General features: G+C 38.4%; 1 protein-coding gene across 2 annotated transcripts in view; it reads left to right on the forward strand.

Moving 5' to 3' along the window:
* The window catches only part of XRCC4 (X-ray repair complementing defective repair in Chinese hamster cells 4), a 326,363-nt gene that overhangs the window by 69,978 nt on the left and 229,576 nt on the right, over positions 1-26,809 (forward strand). For both annotated transcript variants that reach the window (XM_006889867.1, XM_006889866.1), the window contains exon 3: positions 23,984-24,150. In XM_006889867.1, coding sequence (XP_006889929.1) covers positions 23,984-24,150 — 167 coding nt within the window. The remainder of the gene's footprint in view (positions 1-23,983; positions 24,151-26,809) is intronic.

A 26,809-nucleotide genomic window follows, 5' to 3' on the forward strand; every position in this document is an offset into this window, starting at 1 on the left:
GATTAAACCAAGCTACTTCTTGGAGGCAAGGATTCTGGGGCTTCATCTGACATACTTTGGACATGTTGCCAGGAGGGACAGGTCCTTGGAGAGGGACATCCTGCTTGGGAGGGTGGAGGGACAGCGCAGGAGGGGAAGACCCTCTATGAGATGGATTGATTTGGTGACTGGGGTAATTGGGATGGGTGTATCAGAGGTAGTGTGGTTGGTGCAGGATAGAGCAGGGTTTAGGGCTGTTGTGCATAGGGTCGCTATGAGTCGCAAACGACTCGAGGGCACATAACAACAACAACAACATATGTAAATTATTCCCTCCTATTTGTCTATTTATCAGTCTGTATTTCTGTTTTTTCAGTCTGTCTGTCAATCTCTACTTATTGTAATTTTTTAAAAAAGAACCTGTTTTCTGTGGAATTGTGAACTGCATGTGAAGGAAAATGAATTCTTTTTCTCTTAATAGATTGTAACCATGATAGCAAGTGCCACAACATTTTCATTTGTTCTTATGTGCCATCAAGTTAGAACTGATCCATAGCTCACCCTCCAGCAGGTTTTCATAGACAGTAAATCACATGAGAAGAGATTGCCCATCTTTCTTTCTTTTCTTCTATGGAGCAACTGGTGGATTAGAATTGAGTGCCTTTGGGTTGCCAGCGCAGCTCTTTACCTGTTGACCAATATAAGTATTTGATCTGAACTTTTGAGTGAAATCCTTTTAATATACGTATTTAAAGGAACAGTAGTCAAGAATCAGTAAACTTCTATAAATAATATATTAGTGATTAAGGGTTTTTTTACATGATTCAAGGCCACAGCCATTCTTAGGGAGAAGGATGGGCAGCCTCCTCCCTTGTGATTAATTGCCTTTGAAAACCTGCTGGAAGATCTCCTGTGGGTCTGTTCTGCCCTTTATGGTGAACAACAACAACAGCAAATGTTTCTAACTGAAATCAGATTTCTTGATGACAGAATAGCTGCCAATAGCTCAACAATTGATTAATGTAAATTTTAAAACCAAGCCATGCTCAATGCATTTAGTCCATTCTGATTTATAGCAGCCTTGTGAGACAGAATAGAAATGCTGAAAGGGCTTCCAGATTTGTAACTCTTTAGCAAATCAGACTGCCTTATATTTCTCCTGTGGAGTTGCTGGTTGATTCACTTTCCATTTTCCTTTTTTTAAATATTCATTTATTTTTCCATTATTTCCTTCCTCTCCCTCCCTCCCTTCCTTCCCTCCCTCTCATTTCACAGTGTTCCTTTTATTCTGGACTGTTGGCATACATACAATGCCTAGTCATATATTTCTTTAAATACTTAATTTCTTTTAAACAGTTCTTTCCATATCCAAATGCAGTGCTCATTACCTGTTTTCCTCCCAAATGTTAAATATGCTGTTTTTCTTTTCCTATTAATAAGTTGGCTATTATACTCTTACTTTCAAATAGCATGTTTGCCGATATAGATATAAACAGATAAAGTATGTACAAAGAATAGGAAAATTTTTGCCTCAGAAAAGCTTTGGTTTAGCATAAATCATAATATGAACTGTTTAAATTCCAAAAGATAGGTAATTGATTCTGTTATACTGAAAGTCTGTTAATCATAAGATAGTAAAATGATTAATTTATCAAAGAAAGGAAGACAAAAAAAAGTTGTTTCTATTTGCTAAAGTATTGACCACAGGTCTCACTATATGAAGGTTGTTAAACATTATAATGAATGAAATTATTTCTATAACAGTTTAGGTGATACTCTTTCCCCCCCTTTTTAAAAAATTATTAATTTTAATGAATGTTTACAGAGACTTTGGATTTCCATTCATTCATTGTTGCATTTTTCTCCCTCTTGACTCCTAGATATACTCTTATAGATAGATTTTTCTTATATTAGAACTAATTGAAATCCCAGGATAACACTAATTCTTGATGGGATAGAGGGCTGTAGTTGACATAAACAATCAAAAGTCAGGTTGATTGCAATATTTAAAAAACAATGGAGATTGAACTTGGAAGATAAACAGGCACCGGTCATGTTGTACAAAAGAAAGTGTTCAGAATTTTGTAGGCAATAGGAGAGTTTTAGAAATTTATACCAGAATTGATTTGAAGATATTAAAATTTAGTCTTAAGAATGCAGGGAATGAAACAGAGGGGACTAGATCTGCCAGAGAGTCTAGTCAGGTGACTCAGTAATCTAAATGTTAGATTATAGGGATTGGAACTAAAATAGAAGTAATTGAGATAGAGATAAGGGGGCAGATTTGAGAGCTATTTAGATGAGTGACAAAGAGTGCAGAAGATAAGGAAGAACAAAACAAAATCAAAGCTAATCCTCCAGATTCTAAATTAGGTCTCTAGGTGGATTGAAAGGATTGATTTGATGAATTAGTAGAGGTGAACCAGGTTTTAGGGAAGGGGGTGAGTTTTAGTTATGTTTAATTGGAGGAACTTCTAATATTTTCAAATAGACACAGAGTGGTGGCAGTTTTTAAGTACTGTTGTGTCTGCTACGTGTTAGTTAGTAGGATAGAACAAAACCCAGCCCAATCATATGCCTTCTTCACTGCCAGTGCTGTTCTTCAACCTATAGTTTCAGTCCCCGTGTCAACTCATTTTATTGAGTCTTCCTCTCTTGTTTACCCTCTATTTTCCAAGAATTATGTCTTTTCCTGATAATGTCCCTAAAGTAAGTGAGATAATGTCTCAGCATCCTTGGATATAAGGAGAACTCTGCCTTCACTTCTTCCAAGACAGATTAATTTGTTCTTTTTTGCAGTCGATGGCAACTCCGTGTTCCTCACTGACACCACAGCTTAAAGCCTTCTATTCTTTGGTCTTCCTTATCCAAATTTCACATACATGAGAGTGTTGTTGTTATGTGCTGTTGAGTCGCCTGCGACTCATAGCGACCCTATGCTTATATAACAGCCCTAAACTGTGCTCTGTCTTGTGCCAATTGCACTGTCTCTGACACTCCCATCCCTATGACCTCAGTCACAGAATCAGTCCACCTGATAGAGGGCCTTCCCCTCCTGCACTGTCCCTCCACCCTCCCCAGCATGATGTCCTTCTCCAAGGACCGGTCTCTTCTTACAACATGTCCAAAGTATGTTAGACGGAGCCTCAGAATCCGCGCCTCCAAAGAGACACCCGGTTTAACCCTTTCCAGGACGAATCTGTTTTCGTAGCAGTCCATGGTACTCTCAATACTCTTCTCCAGCACCACAGCTCCAAGGCATCCATTCTCCTTCTGTCCTCCTTGGTCATTGTCCAACTCTCTGATGCATAACAAGTGATAGCAAAGACCATGGCATTCATCAGACGCGCCTTAGTCTCCAGAGAGACACCATTGATCTTCAGTACTTTGGAGAGGTCCCTAACAGCAGACTTTCCCATGGCAATGCGCCTTTTAATTTCCTGGCTACTGGTGCCAAGAGTGTTGACTGTGGAGCCAAGCAAACTAAAGCTGTGAACAATCTCAGTCTCTTTACCATCCAGCCTGATGTTTCCAATTGGCCCAGTGGCGAGAATCTTTGTCTTCTTGACATTGAGCCTCAATCCATATTGGAGGATACAGTGCTTGACCCTCTGCAGCAGGTGCTTCAGGTCCTTCTCAGTTTCAGCAAGCGGGGTTGTGTCATCTACATAACGCAGATTGTTAATAGATCTTCAACCAGTCTTGACCCCACATTTCTCCTCATAGAGCCCAGCCTCCTAGATGATCTGTTCTGCATACAGATTGAAAAGGTACAGAGATAGGATGCATCCCTGGTGTACGCCCTTACCAAATTTGAACCATGCAGTGTTACCCTGCTCTGTTCTGACAACTGACTCCTGGCCCAAGTATAGGTTTCACATTAGAACTCTCAAGTGTTCTGGGATTCCCATTTTTCTCAGAGTCAGCCACAGTTTGTTATGATCCATACAGTTCAATGCCTTTGCATAGTCAATGAAACACAGATAGACATTCCTCTGGTATCCTCTGCTTTCAGCTAAGATACATCTAACATCAGCTACAATATCCCTAGTACCACGACCCTTTCTAAACCCAGCCTGGACTTCCGGCCGTTCTCTGCTGATGTGCTGTTCCAGTCTTTTTTGGATAATCTTCAGTAAAATCTTGCTTACATGTGAAATCAGTGAGATTGTTCTGTCGTTACCACACTCTGTTGGGTCACCCTTCTTTGGAATGGGAACAAATATAGATCTCTTCCAGTTAGTTGGCCAAGTGGTTGTTCTCCAGATCTTGGCACAACATGGTGAGCATATCCAGGGCAGCATCTGTTAGCTGAAATATGTCAATTGGTATACCATCTATTCCTGCGGCCTTATTTCTTGCTATTTCCTTCAAAGCAGCCTGAACTTCTTTCATCATCATAGGCTCTTGCTCATATGTTGTTTCATGAAATTGTTCTGTGTCTGCCAATTCCTTCCGATACAGTGATTCAGTATATTCTTTCCATCTTCTTTTAATACTTCCTGGATCATTTATAATTTTGCCTAAAGCATCCTTGATTATAGCAACTCAAGGTTTGAATTTGTTCTTCAGTTCCTTGAGCTTAAGAGATGCTGAGCGAGTTTGGCCCTTTTGATTTTCTGACTCCAACTCCTTGCACATTTTATTGTAATATTTAACTTTGTCATTGTGTGCTGCCTTTTGAAATCTTCTATTCCGTTCTTTAGTATCTTCAGTTCTTCCTTGTGCTTTGGCTTCTCTACTCTCCAGTGCAATTTTTAGAGTCTCTTCTGACATCCATTTTGGTCTTCTCTTCCTCTTCTGTCTTTGTAATGACCGTTTGTACTCTTCCTGGATGATACCCTTGATATCTTCCAGCAACTCGTCAGGTCTTTGCTCATTAGTGTTCAAGGCCTTAAACCTGTTCCTGAGATGGTTCTGAAATTCAGGTGGGACATACTTATAGTCATATTTTGGTTGCCTTGGATTTGGTTTAATTTTCCTCAACTTCAGCTTGAACTTGCATATGAGTACTTGGTGATCTCCACAAACAGCTCCTGGCCTAGTTTTCACAGCTGATAATGAGCTTCTCCAGCGTAGTTTCTTTTTTCACTACGTACATGAGAAGCGACTGAAAATATCACACCTTAGGTCAGGTGTACTATATACTTTTTCAAATGAAGTCTAAGAAGGAGAGACTGAGAAGGAGGTGCAGAGGACCTGGGGGAAAACTCTGCTAGTGTGGTATAACTGCAGCCAGTCCCATAAAAATGGTAACAGAGCCCATGGTCACTTAACCATTTATAAACATTGGGACTAATTTTTTTTCTGTTGACAGAAAAAAATAAGAGTTTGCAAGTGATGAAAAGTGATTAAAAAAGTGATAATATTGTCTGCATGGTTTTTAGGAACTTCGGAGTCTCATGTTTTCTAAGCTCTTTCTTTTCAGCCCTATTTCCCTGCAGTAGTTCAGATACACCTAGCTTTTTCCTACCTCAGGGCCTTTGAATATAATTCCTTTTTCCTGTGCAAGACTTGTGTCCTCATTCTCCCTTTTCCCAGGGTTTGGCTAACATATTTAGCTTTCAGATCTCACTTTGTTGCTTCTTGACCAAGTAGATTCCTCTTTTCTGTATTACTGCAGCATTCAGCATTTCTCCCAGCAAGGGTCATCCTGTTTTAAGTATTCGTCTCTCTTTCAAGATCATGAAAGTTTAAAATAAGTGTACTTTTTTCGCTATTTCACTATTCATTCTCTTAGAAAATGTACGACACATAGCATATTCTCTGATAAATATTGAAAAGAAATGTGAAAGATGTATAATGAGATCTCTGAAGAGTAAGAGACTATGTTATTGAAGGCTAAGTTGAAAGGTGATTGTAAGGATGTTGGAGAAGAATTCCAGGAAACCTCAATTAACTAGAGACTTAGCTTTTGCATGGGGTGGGGTGGGGGTAGGGGAATGAACTTCTGAAAACAGATAGTCATTGTATACAGGAGACTGTCAGAAAACAGGAGCGATATGGAGAGAAGATGTTATAATCAGGCCCTGGGATGTTTGAATTCATATTTGAAAGGAATCAGGTAGATGGAACAACACATTTAGCAACAATTATGATTTTTAAAGAGAATCTCAGTATTTCAGAATTCCATTGAGTATGCAGCTATAGGACGACAATCTATTTAAACAGAATCTCCACTTTTACAGAACCACTAAAAAGATTCTACCTTGTTAAAACATTATCTTCTGTTTTAATAACTTTAAGAATGAATCCATTAAATAGCATTTCTTTTCAACCTTCTTTTTTGGTAAGCACTTTTGAGTTGATGACAACTCATGGAAACCCCATGAACAGTGAACCCTGAACCTTGCCCTGCCCTGTGCCATCCTGACTATCTCTGAAATTCCTCAACCCACCACTGTAATCACTCTGTCAATCCATCTCAGTGAGAGTGTTTGTCTCTTTTGGTGACCCTCCACCTTTCTAAGTACCATGTCCTTTCCCAAGAACTGGCCCCTCCTAAGAACATGCCCAAAATGTGTGAAATGAAGTTTCACTCTCTTTGCCTCCAAGGATGACCCTGACTGCACGTTTTCCAAGACATACTTGTTTCTTCTTGTTTTGGCAGTCCATGAGGTATTCACACTCTTCTCCAGTACCACAACTTAAAGGCATTGCTTGTGTAGAAAGTTGTGCTTCCAACACAAAGGTATGCAGTTTGAATCCACCAGCTGCTCCATAGGAGAAAAGATACAGTCTCCTCTTGTAATTTACAGCCTCTGAAAATCCACTCTCAGTCACTTCTGACTCAGTGGCACACTACAATATTATTCCTTAGGGTGCTTTAATGTATCAGTCAAAGATAATGATTTTTATTTCAGCATAATTAGTGCTTAGTAGATCTTTGGCTAGTATTTAGCTAGGCTTCATTTCCTTTTCTGAGAGGCTCCTTTTGCTTGGAATATTAAAGACCCATATTATCAGACTATTAAAAGATCCTTGGCTTTCTTTTGACTGTATCAACAATGATTATTCTGTAGCCATAACAAATAACCTAAAAGTAGATCTAGTTAGCCTTACGACAGAAATTATTTATTTTTGTTTCAATTTTTATTTTATCAGTTATGTGTTTATAAAGATATTAAAAATAAAGTAGTTTCTACAAGATTTATAATGAAAATATGGCAATCTTGTACCCCACCCCCACCCCCACTCCCCATCTCTAATTCTACTTTTAAGTTTTTTTGCTAATTCTTTTGCTCTTTGTGTCTATGTAACCTTCTTCTGTATCTCTTTTATCTCTGCTTATTTTCAGCTTTAGATAGTAACCTTTTTTATCATGAAAAGCAAGTTCAGTTCTTGGGCTTATTATCAACTTCCAACACACACATACATTTTCTGTCCTTCCTTGTTGTTTGTTGTTGTTAGTTTCCATCAAATATGACTCATAGAGATCCTGTGAACAAAAGATCTTAACCTCATCCTGTCCTCACACTCCCTGACAAACAAGAGTCCATTGCAGCAGTCACCATGTCAATCCACCTGGTTGAGAGTCTTCCTCTCCTTCACCGACCCTCCACCCTTCCCAACATCATGTCCCTCTCCAAGGAATAACACCTCCCAGCAGTATGTACAAAGTATGTGTGGGGAAGCCTCATCATTCTTGCCTCCAAAGAGCATTTTGGCTACACCCTCTCCGAGACATACTTATTCGTTCTCTTAGCTGTTCATGGGATATTCGTTGCTCTTCTCCAACACCAGAGCTCAAAGGCCTTAAATCTTTTTCTGTCATCCTTATTCATTGTCCAGGTCTTAGATGCATAGCTAGTAATCAGAAAGACCATGGACTGAATCAGACACACCTTAGTCCTCAAACTGACATCACTCCCCCTCAACAATTTGTAAAGGTCCCTAACTGCAGATTTTCCCATTGCCATTATCTTCTTATTTCCTGACTGCTTGTACTGAGGATGTTAGTTGTGTATCCAAGCAAGATGAGGTTGTTGACAGTTTCAATCTCCTCTCCATCCATAATGACACTAATTGGTCCAGTGGTAAGAATCTTTGTTTTCTTGATATTGAGATATAGTCATACCAAAGCATGATTTCCTTGATTTTCTGCAAAGTACTTGAAGTTCCTCCTTACTTTCAGCAAGCAGGGTTGTATCATCTGCATAACACAGGTTATTGATGAGTCTCCCTCCAATCCTGATGCCACATTTCTCTTCATCCAGTCTACTGTCTTGGATAATTTGCTCAGCATATAGATCGAACAAGTATGGAGATAGAATACATCCCTGACACAGTCCCTTCCCAATTCCAAACCATCCAGTGTTCCCCTGCTCTGTTTGCAAAGTAGCTTCCTGGTCCAGGTAGGTTCCTCATGAGCACAGTCAAGTGTTGTGGGATTTCCATTCTTCGCAATGTCAGCTACAACTTCTCATGATCCACACAGTCAAATGCATTTTCATAGTCAATAAAGCACAAATAGACATTCTTTTGCTATTCCCTACTTTCAGCCAGGATCCATCTGATATCAGCAGTGATATCCCCAGTGCTAGAGCTTCTTCTAAATCCCGCTTGAACTTCTCTCAATTCCCTATCTATGTACTGTTCAAACCATTTTTGAATGACCTTTAGCAGTATTTTGCTTGCATGTGATATCAATGATATGGGTCAATAATTTCCACATTTAGCTTGATCACCCTCCTTGGGAATAAGAACATATATGGACCTCTTCCAGTACTTTGGCCATATAGCTGTCCTCCAAATTTCCTGACATTGACTGGTGAGTGCGTCCAAGGCTGCATCTGTTAATTGAAACAAGTCAGTTGGTATCCCATTGATTCCTGAAGCTTTATTATTTTTTTCTTCTTTCCAATGCCTTCAGTCCAGCTTCCACTTCCTCCTTGATTACACCTATGATAGAAGAAGATCAGATGAGCTGTGATATCAGGGCTCCTGTTCATATGGTACTTTCTGAAATTTTTCATTGTCAACCAATTCTTTCTGGTGACTCTGTATATTCCCTCCATCTTCTTTTGATGCTTTTAAGGTCATTCAGTATACTGCCTATAGCATCTTTCAACATTGCGACACAAGGTTTAAATTTGTTTTTCAGTTCTTTCAACTTGAGAAATGCAGAATGAGTTCTTCCCTTTTTGTTCTCCAATTTCAGAAACCCTATGAACACTAACCAAGGAGGATAGTTATAATAGTGTAGTAGTAGAGCCTAGATTGGAAGTCAGTTGAAATGAGGAAAATCAGTAACAAACATTGTTTAACAATTGGTACATGGAATGTTCGTAGCTTAACTGTTGAAAAACTGGAAATTGTTAAAAATGGAATGGAATGCATGAATATCAGTATACTAGGCATTAGTGAGATGCGATGAACCAGTTTTGGCCACTTTGAATCAGATAATCATATGATATAGGGTGCAAGGAATGAAAAACCGAAGAATGGTGTTGCATTCATAGTAAATGAGTCCATTTCAAGTTCTATTCTGAAATAGTGTTGTGAGTGATAGGATAATATCTATACTCATTCAAGGAAGACCAGTGAACATGACTATTATTCAAGTATATGGTCCTACATTTAGTGCCAAAGAGGAGAAATTGAGAATTTTTACCAAAATTTGCAACCTGCAAGTGACCGAACATGTAATGAGGATGTGTTAATGATAATTGGTGACTGGACTGCAAAAGTAGGAAACAATGAAGAACGAACAATAGTTGGAAAATGTGGGCTTGATGAGAGAAATGAGACTGAAAATAGTATTATTGAATTTTGTATTTACAGTGATTTATTCATTGCAAATACTTTTCCTAAAAGACTCAAAAGATGACTTTACACATAGATTTCACCCAGTGGGCTGCATAGGAATCAGATTGACTACATTTGTGGAAGAGATCATTGGAGAAGCTCAATATCAGCAGTCAAAACTAGGCCAGGGCAGACTGTGGGTCAGCTATCAGTTGTTCATAAGCAAGTTCAAATTGAAGCTGAAGAAAATGAAAGTCCACAGGATCCAAGATAAGATCTTGAATCAATTCCAATGTAATTTCATGATCATCTTAAGAATAGGTTTGAGGCATTAAACACCAATGATAGAAGAAGATCAGATGAGTTGTGAGATGTTATCAAGGATATCACCCATGAAGAAAGTAAAAGGTATTACAAAAACAGAGGAGAAAGAAAAAGTCGAAATGGATGTTGGAAGAGACACCAGAGACTACACTGGAACATGTTGAAGTGAAAGAGCTGAACAGACAATTTCAGAGAGCAACTTGGGAAGACAAAGCAAAGTATGATCCTGCCTTACTAAATTTATATTTACATTTTAAAGCTTTTTATGTTAATTTTTCAATACATCAAAGGATTCTGGGGCTTCGTCTGACATACTTTGGACATGTAAGGAGAGACAGGTCTTTAGAGAGGGACATCATGCTGGGTAGAGTAGAGGGACAGCGCAGGAGGGGAAGACCCTCTGTGAGGTGGACTGATTCAGTGACTGGGGTAATCGGGATGGGTGTGTCAGAGGCAGTGCGATTGACACAGGATAGAGCAGGGTTTGGGGCTGTTGTACATAGGGTCGCTATGAGTCGCAAACAACTCGACTCGACGGCACATAACAACAACAACAAGACTCTTTAAATGTTAGAGACATAGGGAGTGCTATAATTACATTCCTTTCTTGTAAACCTTCTTAAAGGTTATCGTTCTTATTTGTTTCATAAATGTCAGTTTTCCCTTTTACTGTCTCTAATTAATACCTGAAGTCTGACAAACACAGGATTCTTCTCTCAGTATTTTGTAAGTTACATACTGCATCACATTTTAAGTAAGCCAGCTGCAAAGCACTTTTCTGATACCTTGCTTCACTCCCTATATTAGACATATCCAGGAGCATAAACAACAGTGAATACTTAAGTAGAAGGACTTGACGACAGAACAGAAAGAGACAGAACTTCCGGGCTTAGAGGAGATGCTCTATAGACTTAAAACTCTGACTTCTGAGCTGGAGTGTACTGACTAACTGCTGTTGCTGCTTCAGCAATAGAGAAAACATGCTGAGGTGTTCTTGTGGACCTGGGACTTGGAATTCTGGGAAAAGATTACTGCTCACTTGCCCTTGATAAGTAACTTTGAGGGTTAGGAGTATGCTTATTCCTAACTGTCAAGAGTGCAGTGCAGTGCCATTTGTGAAGTAATGCTGTAGATAATTAAAAAGAAAGAAGGAAGGAAAAATTAAGAAGAAAGGTAGGAGGAGGGGAGAAAAGGAAAGAGATAACAAGCAAGCAAGAAATCCCTTTTTCGTATCCTGTTTTTAATCTCCTATTAGTATTGCCTGTTAGTAGGACTTAACAAAAACCAGCTGACTATAGTTTCTGAGAAATACAGGTTGCAGAGGCCAGGCTCCAGTATGAGAGAGTACAGATTCATTCTTGATATGGCCTGAGATATAATAGCACAATCCACAACTGCTCAACACACTTAATAGCTGCCTTAATAGCATCTTTAAGGTTCCATATGATAGCAATAAAGTTTCTGCTTTTACCTTAATAAGACCCAACTATTTATCTTAAATGAAGATTCTCTACCTAAAAACAGAAGACTCACCTCCCACCTCTTGATGTTTATGAATTTATTTTCTTAAAACCAAAATTTAAAACCTTGTAACCTAAACCTTCTGTCATCACATCAACTCTCACTTGAAATTTTACTCTTATTAGGACCCTTGTGATTTTACCGAACCTTCCTGGATAGTACCATATGATTTTCTCATCTCAAGACCTTTTATTAAATCACATCTGCTAACTCTCTTTTTTCATATAAAGTAACATGAACAGAGTCTGGAGAATCGGATGTGGATAGTTTTGGATGCCATTATCCAACCTACTACAAACAGCAACCAAAAAGTCTCAACATCCTTAGTTACTTTAGATATAGAAACTAAGTGTATTCATTTTGTTAAAAAATATTTAGTTCTTATTTATTCAATACTAGACTCTATGTTAACAGACAAAAATAAGACATGAATTCTTACACAGCAGTTTTTTTCCTTGTTAATAATATCTCCCCTAGACTTAAATTAAGTACATTTTATTAATTTCTTAAGAGCTAAATAATCTCTATTCTAAGATTGCAATGAAATGAAATTTTATAACATTGCCGTAGTTTTTAATGTGCTATTGAGTTGTCTGCAACCCACAGCAACCCTATGTACAATAGCTCTGAACCCTGCCCTGTCCTGAGCCAGTCTCATTAATTGCGACACACCAACCATGATTACCCCAATTACTGTATCAATCCATCTCATCTGGGGTCTTCCTCTCCTGCTCTGTCCCTTCCACCCTTCCAACCATGATGTCCTTCTTCAAGGTCTGGTCTCTCCTGGCCCTATGTACAAAATATGTGAGATGGAGCTTCAAAATCCTGGCCTCCAAGGAAAAACTTGGTTTCACCCTCTCCAAGACAGACCTATTTGTTTTCTTGTCAGTCCAAAATATGTTCAAGATTCTTTTCCAGCATCTCATCTCGAAGGCATTGACCCCGTTTCTGTCATCCTTAGTTATTGTTCAGCTCTCTGAAGAATTAACAAGTAATTGAGAAGTCCATGGCCTGGATTAGGCACACCTTAGTCTCTAGACTGACATTGTTGCTTTGCAGCACCCTGGAGAGGTTCCTGACAGCGGATTTTCCCAGTATGATTCATTTTTGATTTCCTGACTGCTGGTTTTGAAAGTGTTGATTGTGGAGCCAAGCAAGCAGTAATTGTTAACAACCTCAATCTCTTCTCCATCTATCATGGTTCTGCCAGTTGATCCAGTGGTGAGAATCTTTGTCTTCGTGATGTTGAGATTCAATGTATATTGAAGCCTACAGTCCTTGACATTCTGCAGCAAACATTTCATGTCCTCTCTCTTCAGTTTCAGCAAGCAAGGTTGTGTCATCTGCATATCATAGATTGTTGATGAGTCTTCTAGTCTTGATGCCACATTAGTCCATTTCCAAAAGAAGGTTAACCGACAGAGTGTGGAAATTTTTTAACACTATCACTGAAATCACACACTAGCAAAATCCTGCTAAGGTTTATCCAAAACTGACTGAAACAGTACATTGACAGAGAAGTACCAGAACTACAAGCTGGGATTAAAAGAGATCGTGGCACTAGAGACATTATTGGCAATGTCAGATGGATCTTGGCAAAAAGCAAAGAATACCAGAAGACTGTCTGTGTTTCATTGACCATGCAAAGGCATTTGACACTGAATCACAACAAATTGTGGCTAACCTTGAGGACAATAAGGATCCCAGAACATTTGATTGTGCTCATGTGAAACTTATAGTTGGACCATGAAGCAGTCCTCAAGACAAAGCAGGGAAGTACTGCATGGTTCAAAATCGGGAAAGGAGTGACCAGGGATTCATCCCATCTCCATACCTTTTAAATCTGTGTGTGACGTCAAGATTGGAGGAAGACTCATCAACTTCTAAAATTATTAAGGTTTTTTTTTTTAAAACCACATATCCATACATCATTTACTGCTGTCCCAACTATTAGCAGAGCCACTGAGTTTCCAAGGCTGTAAATCACACAGGAGGAGACTACCTGCCTTTCCCCCACACACTAGCTGGTGAACTTGAACTGCCAGAGGAGTTACAGCCCTTGGATTATATTAAAAACTCTCTATGCCGCACCGAACTAACCTTATCTATACATGTTGTTGTTAGGTGCTGGTGAGTAGACTATTACTCATTGGGACACTGTGAACAACAGCCCACATCCCTGCTCTATACTGTGCCATCTCATGATCTCTACCATGCTCAAGTCCGTTGTTCCACTCACTGGGTCTATCCATGACTTGGGGGTTTCCTTCTTTTTTTGGTGACCCTCTGATTTTTCTAGCATAATACCTTTTTCCAAGGACTGGCTTTTGCTGACTTGCTCAACGTGTGTGAAACAAAGTTGGTAGTGTCTTAGTTATGTGTCATCCGTCAAGTTAACTGCAACTCAGAGTGACTCTATGCAGATCAGAACATTGGCTTATTCTGTGCCATCCTCTCAATTACCTCCCTGACCACATGGTAACACTTAAAAAAAAAAAAAAGTAAAAATCCCACAGTTAGCTATTTATTTTAGACTGTTTCTCTACTTTCAAGGATTTTGTACTTTTACAGTCATTGTGACCAAAATAAACTTCTTGGATGGTACTTTAAATATTAAAATTGGCATTATTTAATTATTTAAATATAAGAATTGGCAGATACAGAAGAATTTAATGAAATAGCATTTGAGCAAGAGCCTGTGGTGATGAAGACAGAAGTTCAAGCTGCTTTGAAGGAAATAGCAAAAAATAAGGCCCCCGGAATAGATGGTATACCAGTTGACATATTTCAGCTAACAGATGCTCACCAAGTTTTGCCAAGAAATCTGGAGAACAACCACTTGGCCAACTGACTGGAAGAGATCTATATTTGTTCCCATTCCAAAGAAGGGTGACCCAACAGAGTGTGGTAACGACAGAACAGTGTCATTGATTTCACATGTAAGCAAGATTCTACCGAAGATTATCCAAAAACGACTGGAACAGTACATCAGCAGAGAACTGCCAGAAGTCCAGGCTGGGTTTAGAAGGGGTCGTGGTGGTACTAGGGATATTGTAGCTGATGTTAGATGTATCTTCGCTGAAAGCAGAGAATACGAGAAGAATGTCTATCTGTATTTCATTGATTATGCAAAGGCATTTGACTGCGTGGATCATAACAAACTGTGGCTGACTCTGAGAAGAATGGGAATCCCAGAACATTTAATTGTGCTAATGCGAAACCTATACTTGGACCAAGAGGCAGTGGTCAGAACAGAGCAGGGCAACACTGCCTGGTTCAAAATTGGGAAGGGTATACGCCAGGATGTGTCCTATCTCCATAACTTTTCAACCTGTATGCAGATCAGATTATCCGAGAGGCTGGGCTCTATGAGGAGAAGCGTGGCGTTAGGATTGGTGGACGATCTATCAACAATCTGCGTTATTCAGATGACACAACCCTGCTTGCTGAAACTGAGGAGGACCTCATGCACTTACTGCAGAGGGTCAAGGACTGCAGCCTTCAGTATGGACTGAGGCTCAATGTCAAGAAGACAAAGATTCTCACCACTGGACCAATCAGTAGCGTCAGGATGGATGGCGAAGAGATTGAGATTGTTCACAGCTTTAGTTTGCTTGGCTCCACGGTCAACACTCTTGGCACCAGCAGCCAGGAAATAAAAAAAAAAAAAACAAAAATGTATTGCGATGGGAAAGTCTGCTGTTAGGGACCTCTCTAAAGTACTCAAGAGCAACGGTGTCTCTCTGGAGACTAAGGTGCGCCTGATACAGGCCATGGTTTTTGCAAACACTTGTTATGCATCAGAGAGTTGCACAATGATTAGGGAGGATAGAAGAAGAATTGACGCCTTTGAGCTGTGGTGCTGGAGAAGAGTATTGAATGTACCATGCACTGCCAAGAAAACAAACAGATTCATCCTAGAGAGAGTTAAACCAGGCTACTCCTTGGAGGCAAGGATTCTGGGGCTTCGTCTGACATACTTTGGACATGTTGTAAGGAGGTCTTTAGAGAGGGACATCATGCTGGGTAGAGTAGAGGGACAGCGCAGGAGGGGAAGACCCTCTATGAGGTGGATTGATTCAGGGACTTGGGTAATCGGGATGGGTGTGTTAGAGGTAGTGCGATTGGCACAGCTTAGAGCAGGGTTTGGGGCTGTTGTACATAGGGTCACTATAAGGCGCAAAGAACTCGACGGCACGTAACAACAACAACACAACAACATGACCTAAAATGTTAATAATTTGTAGTAATATAATAACAATTTGGTATACCATTCATATTTAGATTACTGAAGTTTTCCTCTGAGAACCTGTGCAATATTAAAATTCTCAAAGAACTTTTCTTCTACAGTATATGTTTTATACCATTTTCTAGAGCATTGCTTTAAATAATTTGTTGTTCTGAACTATAAGACATTTCCTGAATGAAAATATTTTAATTGGGCATTGAGCTTTGATTTTCATCACTGTAGCTTTGTTCTCTCTTTAAAATAATCCACTTTTTTCTTTTTCTTTTTTTTTAAGATCTAGGGAGCTCTGGTGGCCTAGTAGCAAAAAGCTGCACTGCAGTCCCAAAGGCATGTGGTTTGAAACCACCAGTTGCTCCTTGGGAAAAGAATGATCAGTCTCCTCACATGCAGTGAAGATTGACTGCCTTTGAAAACCTGTTGGAGGGTCAACTATGGGCCGGTTCTGACTCAACAATACACAACATGTTACCTTAGAAATGAAATGTGATTGGTTGCCAGTTTAGATATGCTACCATTTTATTGCTATTATGTACCATTGAGTCTTATATGACTCATAGTGAACCTATGGCCAGCAGATCTGAAGCCTGTCTTACTCTGTGCCATCTTCTGGATGGCAATCTCTGATACAGTCGAGCTCATTGCTACTGTCTAACCCAATCCATATGCTTGAGGGTCTTTAGGAAGTTACTATTAATTTGTAGTCTTTATATGATGGAAATAAGCATGATGGAAGTGGAAAATAAACATTTCACAAAGAGTTCATGATATAAACGTCATAGTACTCATATTTGTTATGTGCTGTGACAATAGAACTGATGCATAGCCTACCTTCTAAGTTTGTTTTTTTTTTTTTTTAATTTGTAAGTGGTGTGAGAAGAGATTACTCATTTCTCATCTACACAGCAACTACTGAATTCAAATCACCTGCTCTGGGTTATTATTGTAACTCCTTACTACTACACCATCAGATCTCCCAGTAGACAGACTGTTGTCATGTACTGTTAAGTTGGAACCAACCCATAATTGAGCTTCCAGTGGGTTTCAGAAATGGTTAATTGCATCAGAGTTGATTGTCCATCTTTTCCTGCAGAGCAACTGGTGAATTCGAACTCCATACCTTTAGGATAGCTGTGCAGCTTATTACCAATAGGCAACCAGAGCTCTCTCTAGTTCGTTCAAAATGCTTAATAGTTGATGAAAGACATGACTAGCAATTTATTAATTTACTGTACAATTTGTCTGGTTCCCTTGTAACTAGAAATTTATAATTATGTATTGCAACAACTATGTGCATATAAGCAGTGTGTGTGTGTGTGTGTGTGTGTGTATGATTAGTGTACAGTAGACAAATTAAAGAAAAACATAGGCTGTATGAAATTGAATGATAGATTATGAGAAATAAACTCTGCAGCATTATTTGTTAAGAGACCAGTATAAGTAGATATAACATAATTTAACCTGACCTTTGTGGGTAGATTTGAAGGAATATGGTATTTAACTTGACTGACATTGGGATCTACACTTAAAGCAAGTAAGTGCAACTCACTCTTTTGTCCTAACCATTTAAAAAGTCAATTGTGGTCATGTTTTTTACAGAGTTCAATTAAGATATGGTTTAATATACTAGAAGAGTGTAGACTAAGTGAGGTGGTTAATACAGGTCTTGGTATTCTAAATTCTCAGGTAACTTTGAGAACTAACTGCAAAGGCAAACTTAACCTCATTTTTTCACAAATCACTCATCAGCATATATTACATGTTTAGTGCACAAAGGAAACAATGATGTAAGGGATGGGTTTGTTTGGTTTGCAGAACACTGTATAATGTGCATATTATTTGCGTGAAAATGCTTTATTTGTGCCCAAGTCTGTAGCAAAATAGATAATGCCTTTCATTCGTGGCTTCTGGCTCTGAAGCCATGTTTTTTTACTATAGATTATTTTGATATGACAAGTAATAAAAGAGCAGCTGTGCTAATAGCCTTGTATGTCAAATAATAAAAGTTAAAGATTTCTAAATCAGAAGGAATACTACTTTTGTATGACTTTCCTGGTCTTAAAAATGATACTGTTTAAGTAGTCACTTTCTAAAAATGGGAAATATAAAGATAAGCTAAATATGGTATTAGAGCTATATTTTTTACTTTTAAATTTTTTAGCCTGGCGTGAAACACTTCTCGAAATCCAGTGTATACAGGCCTCAGGTGTATGTAATAGTGAGAAGGTTGAACAGTACAAGATCATCATAAGTTAGAATAGTACTTCTTCACCCTGTCTCTAAGGTCTCTGTGATAGCCTACTGCTAAGAAACTACATGCAATCCTGAAGGAACATGGTTTGAATCCACCAGCTGTTTTGCTGCCTTTGAAAATCAGCTGGAGGATCAGTTGTGAATAATCAGTTTTAACTCAGCAGAACACAACAACATCAACAGCCCTGGTTTGTAGTATTAAATATAACTAGGTGAATGGTCCTCAGATTTTTTTTCTTGTAGAATTTTAACCTGAATATTTCAAGTATAATTCTTTTCTAGGATGAAATTTTAGGTAATTCTTTGACATGACTATTGTTTGAAATAATTGATGCTCACACTTTTTAAAGAACTGAACAATAGAAATTAGAAAAAATTATCTTTTCTTAAAATGAAATGCTATTTTAAATTTATTCTGTGCCAGCTAGCAAAGATTAAAAAAAATTCTTTTACTTTGAAATTCTGAATATAATTGAATAGTATTTTTTTAGTAGTCATTTATTATCACTGATTTAGAATTAGTCCTTACTTCCCTTTTCTCTAAGTTCAAGGGGTTGAAGCCTTAGAGTCCTCTTTATCTTTTTGTATTTCTATTTTGGTGATTACTTTACTCAGAATAAATGTATCATATAAATTCCTTTTTCCTTTGGCATTACTGAAACTGTCAAATAGTGAAAAATCTTTTCCTTTATAAAAATATCCATTTTACTATAAAAACCTAACAATAGTGATAGTGAGAGAAGGTACATATTATGTAGTAAAATATCTAATAATATAATTTATATAGTTCTCTTTTTGTTATGTGCCTTTGAGTCACCTTCACCTTGTAGTGACCCTGTGCACAATAGCTGTGAACCCTGTCCTATCCTGAGCTAGTCTCACTGTCTCTGACACACCTAACTCCATTATTCTGTTACTGTGTCAGTCCATCTAATCCAGGGTCGTCTTCTCTCCAAGCATGATGTACTTTTCTTGGCTACATGCCAATGTTTCTGAGATGGAGCTTCAGAATCCTTGCTTTTTAAAAGCAACTTGGTTATATCACCTCCAGGACAAACCTGTGCATTCCCTTAGCAGTCCATGAAATGTTTCTCTTCTCCAGCACCACATCTCAAAAGCATTGGTCTGTCTTTTGTCATTGTTAGTCATTGTCCAGCTCTCTGATGCATATCAAATAGACCATGAAGACTATAGCATGGATTAGGTGCACCTTTGGGAGACTAGTGGCCAGTGGCAAGCAGCTATGCTGCAATCTCAAAGTTACGCAGTTAGAATCCATCAGCTCCTTTCCACAGAAGAATGGACAATCTCCTACTATGTAAATCAATGCCTCTGAAAACCCACCAGAGGGTCAGCCATGGATTGGCTCCAATTTGATGGTACACAACAGCAGCAACAACAACAGTCTTCAGACTGACATCATTGGCCTTTAACACTGGAGAGGTCCCTGATAGTAGATTTTCCCCAATTCATTTTTTTTTAAATTTCCTGACTGCTGGTGTTGATTGTGGAACCAGGCAAGCTGAAATAGTTAACAAATCTCAATCTCCTCTCCATCTCTCAGGATGATACCAGTTGGCCCAGTGGTGAGAATCTTTGTCTTCTTAATGTTGAGTGAGCTACAATCCATATTGCAGACTATAAATTAACTATGACTCATAGTGACCCTAGGAATAACAAATCTGAACCCTATCCTCCTCATCACGTCTGGTATGTTAGAGCCCATTGTTAGTCACTGTGTCCATCCTTCTTGTTAGAAGTCTTCCTCTCTGACCCTCCATCTATCCCAGAATGATGTCATTTTCCAGGGCCACTCCTGACAACATGCCCAAAGTATGTGAGATGAAATTTTTACATCTTTGCCTGTCAGGACCACCCGGGTTACACTTCCTCCAGGTAATGCTTGCTTGTTCTTTTGTCAGCCCATTGACTATTCAGTATTATTCTCCAACACCACAACTAAACAGCATCAATCCTTTTTGGTTTTACTGTCCTTGTTGTTATGTGCTTTAGGCCCAACTGCAACTCATAGCAACCCTATAAAAAACAGAAATAGACCAAGCCCTACTTTGCACCATCTTCATCATATCTGATATACTTGAGCCCATATTTTCAGTCACTGTATCCATCCACCTATTGAGGGGCTTCTACTCTTAACCTTTCTTAGCAGGGTATTTTTCCCAAGAACTAACCCCCTCTAACAGCATGCCCCAAATATGTGAGATGGATCTTCACTATCCTTGCCTCCAACGAGCACTCTGGTGGGACTTCCTCCAAGAATTACTTGTTTGTTCTTTTGGCATTCCATAACCTATTGGGTATTCCTCTCCAATACCACAATTCAAAGGCTTCGATCCTTCTAGCATCCTTCGTCATTGCTGATTTGAAGTAAATCAACAAGAGTAATTCATCCAGAGACATTTATTCTGTGGAGTTATACATCCAATGGATCCTAACTATAAGAATTAAATTATTTACAAACTGTTTCTAAAATAGCAAATTTAGATACCTATTTTAGTGACACTTGTTTTTATTTCTAAATTGACTTACAAAGATTTCTCTCACAATTATCAACAATTGCTAAATCTCTCTCCATCTTGGCACAATTATTTCTGGAAACACCCTCTTGGAATTTAGTATTTCCAAATAAACGAGACATTTGGGAAATGTTATTAGATATATGGCATAACAGGAATCTAGGAGGCAAAACAATGGTTGTACTCTCAATCTAATTTTGTCACTCAATCCTGTTAGAATAATTCTTCAGAGTTATGTATAGTTTCTGAAACAAATTCTTCCTTTTTCGAGTTGTCTACTTAAAATAGTTACTAATACCAGGTATGTAACAGTAAAATAAAGCAGGAACTTGACTTTACATATTCAATACATTGAATATTTCCTCTGAAACTTAATTTACTACCCTGTAACGTGGATGTAATAATGTTGTTATATGCCTTCAAGTCACTTATGACTCATAGTAATCCTATGTACAACAGCTCTGAACCCTGCTCTATCTTGGGCCAATTTCATTGTCTCTGATATTTCTACCCCCACTATCCCAGGCACCAAGTCCATCTATCTCATCCACAGTCTTTCTTGGGCTGTCTGTCCACCCTTCTAAAGATATAACAGTAGTAGTTCCTTTTAAATAAAGATTAGAGCTATTGAATTTCTACTACTTTGATTATCATTCACTTTCAAGGTATGATAACTGTAAAAATAATAATTATTGTGCCAATAATTTATTATTTGTTAAGGCTTGCCTAGTAAATTAAAGATTAATAATTCATACCTATCCAGAAGTATCTCGGGAAAGAAGCCTGGTAATCTGCTTCTAAAAGGCCACACGTCACTATTCTAAATGCTCATGGGCCAGTTCTCCTCTACATGTGAGATTCCCTTAAATTGGAATCAAGCTGACAGCAACTAACAACACAACAATAACAATATCTGTGTTTCTTTTCTGTAAAATGTGGGATACTCGTATTTCATTCAGAATTCCATAAATAAACCTTAAATTGTGTTACACTATTTTATTTATAAATATTCCTTAGTCATGAAAATATTTCTTATATTTTTGCAAAAATACTCAAGCTTAACACTTACTATCTGTAACTTAGTGGATTGTTGCTAATACCAGGAAACTATGTAACAGTAAAACAAAGCAGGAGCTTGTGTTTTGTGTAAGGAAATTAATTAACAGCCTCATCAGTGTAATCCTACTTCTCAGTTATTGTTACCGTTGTCACTGTGTGCTGTTGAGTCACCTGCAACTCATAGCAGCCCTATGTACAGCAGCTCTAAAGACTGCCCTGTCCAGAGCCAGTCTCACTGATTGCAACACACCATTCCCCATTGCCTCAGTTACTATATCAATCCATCTCATTCAGGGTCCTCTTCTGTCCTGCCACATCATCAAAAACATGATGTTCTTCTCTAAGGATGGGTCCCCTCCTGGCCGTGTGCCCAAAGTATGTGACACAGAGCTTCAAAATCCTAACCTCCAAGGAGAAACTTTGTTTTACCATCTCCAAATCAGACCTATTGATTTCTTGGTGGTCCATAATATGTTCAGAACTCTTCTCCAGCACCACAACTCGGTGGCATTGATTCTTCTGTCATCTTTAGTCACTGTCCAGCTCTCTAATGCGTAGCAAGTAATTGAAAAGACCACAGCCTGAAGAATCAGCACACCATATAGTATCAATTACTACCAAAATTTTTATCTTAGGTGGACCTCAGCTGAAAGCAGAGAGAACCAAAGAAATACCTATCAGTATTTGATTGACTATGCAAAAGCATTTGACTGTGTGGATCACAAAAAAATTGTGGCTAGACTTGAGAAGAATTGGAATCTTGGAGCACGTGATTGGTTGTACTCATGTGAAACCTATACTTGGTACAGGAAGCAGTTGTCCAAGTAGAGCATGGTTCAGAATCAGGAAAGGAGTCTCTCAAGGATGTGTCCTTTCAAATTTAAATTTTAAAATTTAAACCTTTTAAATTTATATGTGGAACAGATTATTCACCAGGCTAGGCTTTATGAGGAGGAATGTGACATCAGGATTGGAGGAAGACTCATCAGTAGCCTTTGTTAGGCAAATGACACAACCTTGCTTGCTGAAACTGAGGATGACCTGTGGTGTTTGCTGCAGAAGGTGAAGGACTATAATCCTCAATATGAATTGAAACTAAACATCAAGAAGACAAAGATTCTCCCCATTGGGCCAACGAGTAGCATCATGAGCGATGGAGAAGGGATTGTGATTGTTAACAATTTAATTTGCTTTGTTGTATAGTCAGCATTCTTGGCATCAGCAGTCAGGACATCAGAAGACAGAATTGCATTGGGAAGATCTACTGTCAAGGACAGCACTCCTGAGTGCTGAAGAGCAATGATGTCAGTCTAGAGACTAAAGTGCACCTGATCCAAGCATGATCTTCACTATTACTATGCATCAGTGAGTTGGACACGGACTAAGGATGATAGAAGAAGAATCGAAGCCAAGCCAAGACTCAGGTCTGTCCTGAACTGGGTGAAACCAAGCTGGTCTTGGAAACAAGGATTTTGAAGTGCTTTCTCACATTCTTTGATCATGTGGCCAGGAGAAGCCAGTCTTTGGAGAGAAGGACATCTTGCTTAGAAGAACGGAGAGGGTGTGGAGGAGGAAGACCCTAGATGTGACAGATTGACACAGTGACGGGGTAATGGGGATATGTTTGTCAGAGACAGTGAGATTGGCTCAGGATTGGGCAGAGTTCAGAGCTGTTGTACACAGGGTCACTATGATAACAACAGTGCAACTTAGAAATGCTGTTAGTTGCCTTTGATTTGTCAAGTTTTTTTTTCTCTCTTTGTTTTACGAGAAACTATAGTTAATGTATCATCTCACACGGAGCACAATTGTTTACAATTAAAAAACAAACATTACTGTAAATTCAGAATGCACCTATAGCTGACCCACTAACAGATTCCCAAGGGTGTAAATTGCATGAGAGCTAATTGGTTGACTTTGTTCTGTCCATTCACTGAATTTGAACCACCAGAAAAATGAGCCTTTGGGCGAGCAGCACGAACTCCTTTAGACTAGGCCACCTGATGGTCATATTCTTATATTGCATTTATATTACTTTTCCAGGAGGGTATGGCACCGTGTTTAAAAATTATTGTTAATATTTAATTATTTTAATTATTTAAAAATTTTAATTATTATTACATGTTGATCTGTATATTAACTTTAGTAAAAATATAAGAGACAGCCCAGCCCTTTGGCCACCATATTTATATCTGGCAAATATAGCTTATTTGAATCTTGCTGTTTTCTCTCTGAAGAAATTGTGTGTATCTAAAACTGGGCTGTTTAATCTTGATATTCTCTCAAAACTGATCATGTTTTTCTTTCATCCTAGTTCAGACTTGGTTCCTTCAACCTGGAGAAAGCTGCAAGTCCAGCTGAGGTCATTAGAGAACTTATTTGTGATTGCCTGGACAAGATCTCAGAAACCAAAGCTAAAAACCAGCATCTGCAGAAGGAAAATGAAAGACTTTTGAAAAGTTGGAATGACATTCATAGAAGGTGTGTGGACAGGGTGCTTGTTGTACTGTTAAAATTTTTAATCTAGATTGTTATTGTTGTTTTTATGTGCCACTGAGTCAACTACTTTGCCCAATCCTGCGTTTCCCTTAAAATCTTCAACATAATTGAGCCCACTGTTACAGACAATGTGTCAGTCTATCTTGTTGAGAGTTTTTCTCTTTCTCTGACCCTCCCTCCACCTTTTAACTTTTCCATGATACCTTTTTCTTTTCTTCTCATTTTGGAATACAGTGTTGTGAGCAACAGGATAATATCCATACACATATGGAAGACCAGTTAATACCACTATCATTCTTATATATGCACCAAAACCCAGAGAAAATAGGAGGAAATTTCCATTATACCTTTTTCCAAGAATTTGCCCCTCCTGATAACATGCCTAAAACATGTGAGATGTAGTTTCACCTTCATATATATTATTTGGCTGGACTAATGTATATTAAAAATAAGCTGTATCATTAAGTATAGCTTTACTTAATGTTATTAAACAAGATTATTGGTCACTGTTATATATTAGAGAAGTCTATCAACACTTATAGGAATTTGGCATTTCATGCCACTAGCAAAGTTATAGGGAGCTCTGTTCACCCTTTGGGTAAATAGTTGCACTGCCAACTCTAAAGCCAATGGTTTGAATCTGTCAGCTGCTCTTTAGAAAAAAGATGGGCCATGTATTCCCACGTGGTTTATAGCCTCTTAAAAGCCATTGGAGGGTCAACTGTGTGTTAATTCTGACTCGACTATATGAGTTGAGTTTAATAAATTTATTTGCAGTAAGGAGCAAATGGATATTGAAAACTACTATCTGTTCATACTAATCAAAATCTAATCAAAATGGTTATATGGATTAATCAAAGGGAAATGTTAGGATTTGTAATGAATAAAAAAGGAATGTGAAATAAGCACAATCAGTGCTTTCTTTTTAATCTTTGTTTCAATAACTATTATCTCATGTGATGTGTGTTTTGGCTCTTGGTAGAGAATTATTTTTTCCCAATTGATTGAACATTCATTCTTCCAACAATTTTTAAAAGATGAAGTAACTGCTACTGGATTAGACATTTGGAAGCCTTTTATTCTCCTGGCTTTACTTCTTATTTTTCAAGTGCTGAAAAAGAAAGTCACTTACTGTCTCAATTATAAGTTTCCTTAACTAATTACCATTTTTGAAGTATCTTAGTGTGTAGGTTGTATTATTCTATATTAAAAGCAATTTTTAAAGGAAATATATGTTTAGACCATTTGTATTTCAACCCACCCACAGCTATTGAGTTAATTCCTACTTCTAGTGACCCTGTGGGACAAAATAACTGCTAATTTGGCCCCAGCTTGTTGACCTTCAAGCAAATTTTCCCATTATAAATTGCACGGGAGGAGACTGATCATTTTTCTCCCATGGAGCAGTTGTTGGACTCAAAGTGCTTACCTTTAGGTTGGCAGCACAACTCCTTACCACTAGGCTCCCACAACTTCCTGGCTTCAATCCATAGTGACATTATCCACGTCCAGCAGAACGAAATTCTGCCTGACCCTGCACCTTCTTCAGTCTCTTCTCGGCTCCAGTCCATCTTTGCAGTCACTGCATCAGACCATCTCCTTGAAGATACTTCTTCACTAACCCTCTGCTCTGTCAGTTATCATTTTCCAGGTGTTGATCTCCTCTGACAGCATGCCCAAATCATGTGGGAGGAAATCTCAACATTCTTATCTCTGCCCCTCCGATTTCCAAAATTATAAATGCCAAAATTGTGGAAGCCAGCTTCCTCTTTTCTGTCCCATGGAGCAGTTGGTAGGTTGAAATTGAGAGCCTTTTGTTTAGGAGTGGAATTCTTTAACCACTGTGCTGTCAGGACTTCTTGATATTTCTATTGTTCTTATGTCGTTGCATACAATTGAGTTGGAACCAACTCATAGCGGACTCCAGCTTTTCAGGATTTTTAGAGGTAATAAATCACATGGGAGGATATTACTCATAATTCCATTGCAGAGCAACTGATGGATTTGAACTGCATTCCTTTGAGTTGGCAGTGCAACCCGCTTACTATTCGGCCACTAAGCTCCCTTTCTAGCTCTAAATGATATATAATATAAGCTCATTGCCATCAATTAATTATACTCCTGATGACCCTTCATCAGATTTCACATGAGCCCAACACTTAACTTCCTATACCATCTGAGCTCTTTTCATATTATGATAAATACGAATATTATATGCATATGTTTGAGGATATGTACATGTGTTTTGTTGTATTGTGTACCATTGAGTTAAAATAAAACCATAGCTGGCCCTCCATCAGGTTTCCAGGAGCAGTTAATCATATGAGAGGAAATTGCCCTTCTTTTTCTTGTGGAGCAACTAATGGTTTCGAACCATATACTTTTGGGTTGCTTACTACTAGTCTACAAGAAATTCCTATACATATGTGTAGAAACATGAAATAATTAAATGTAATATTTAAAAATGGTTATCATTACTTCTAGCATATATATGTAATAGTAATCATTTTACAGAATATATATATTTATGTGCCTGTATGTATATATTTAAGCATTATCCTGGTGGAGGGTGGAGCTGGGAAGTAAGTGGGTCAAGGCACTGGGCTAAGGGTGGGGTCAACACTGTAACTAATGCTTAACT

Source organism: Elephantulus edwardii, unplaced genomic scaffold, assembly GCF_000299155.1.
Source record: "Elephantulus edwardii isolate Elephantulus edwardi_28Jun2011 unplaced genomic scaffold, EleEdw1.0 scaffold00082, whole genome shotgun sequence".
Classification (NCBI taxonomy): domain Eukaryota; kingdom Metazoa; phylum Chordata; class Mammalia; order Macroscelidea; family Macroscelididae; genus Elephantulus; species Elephantulus edwardii.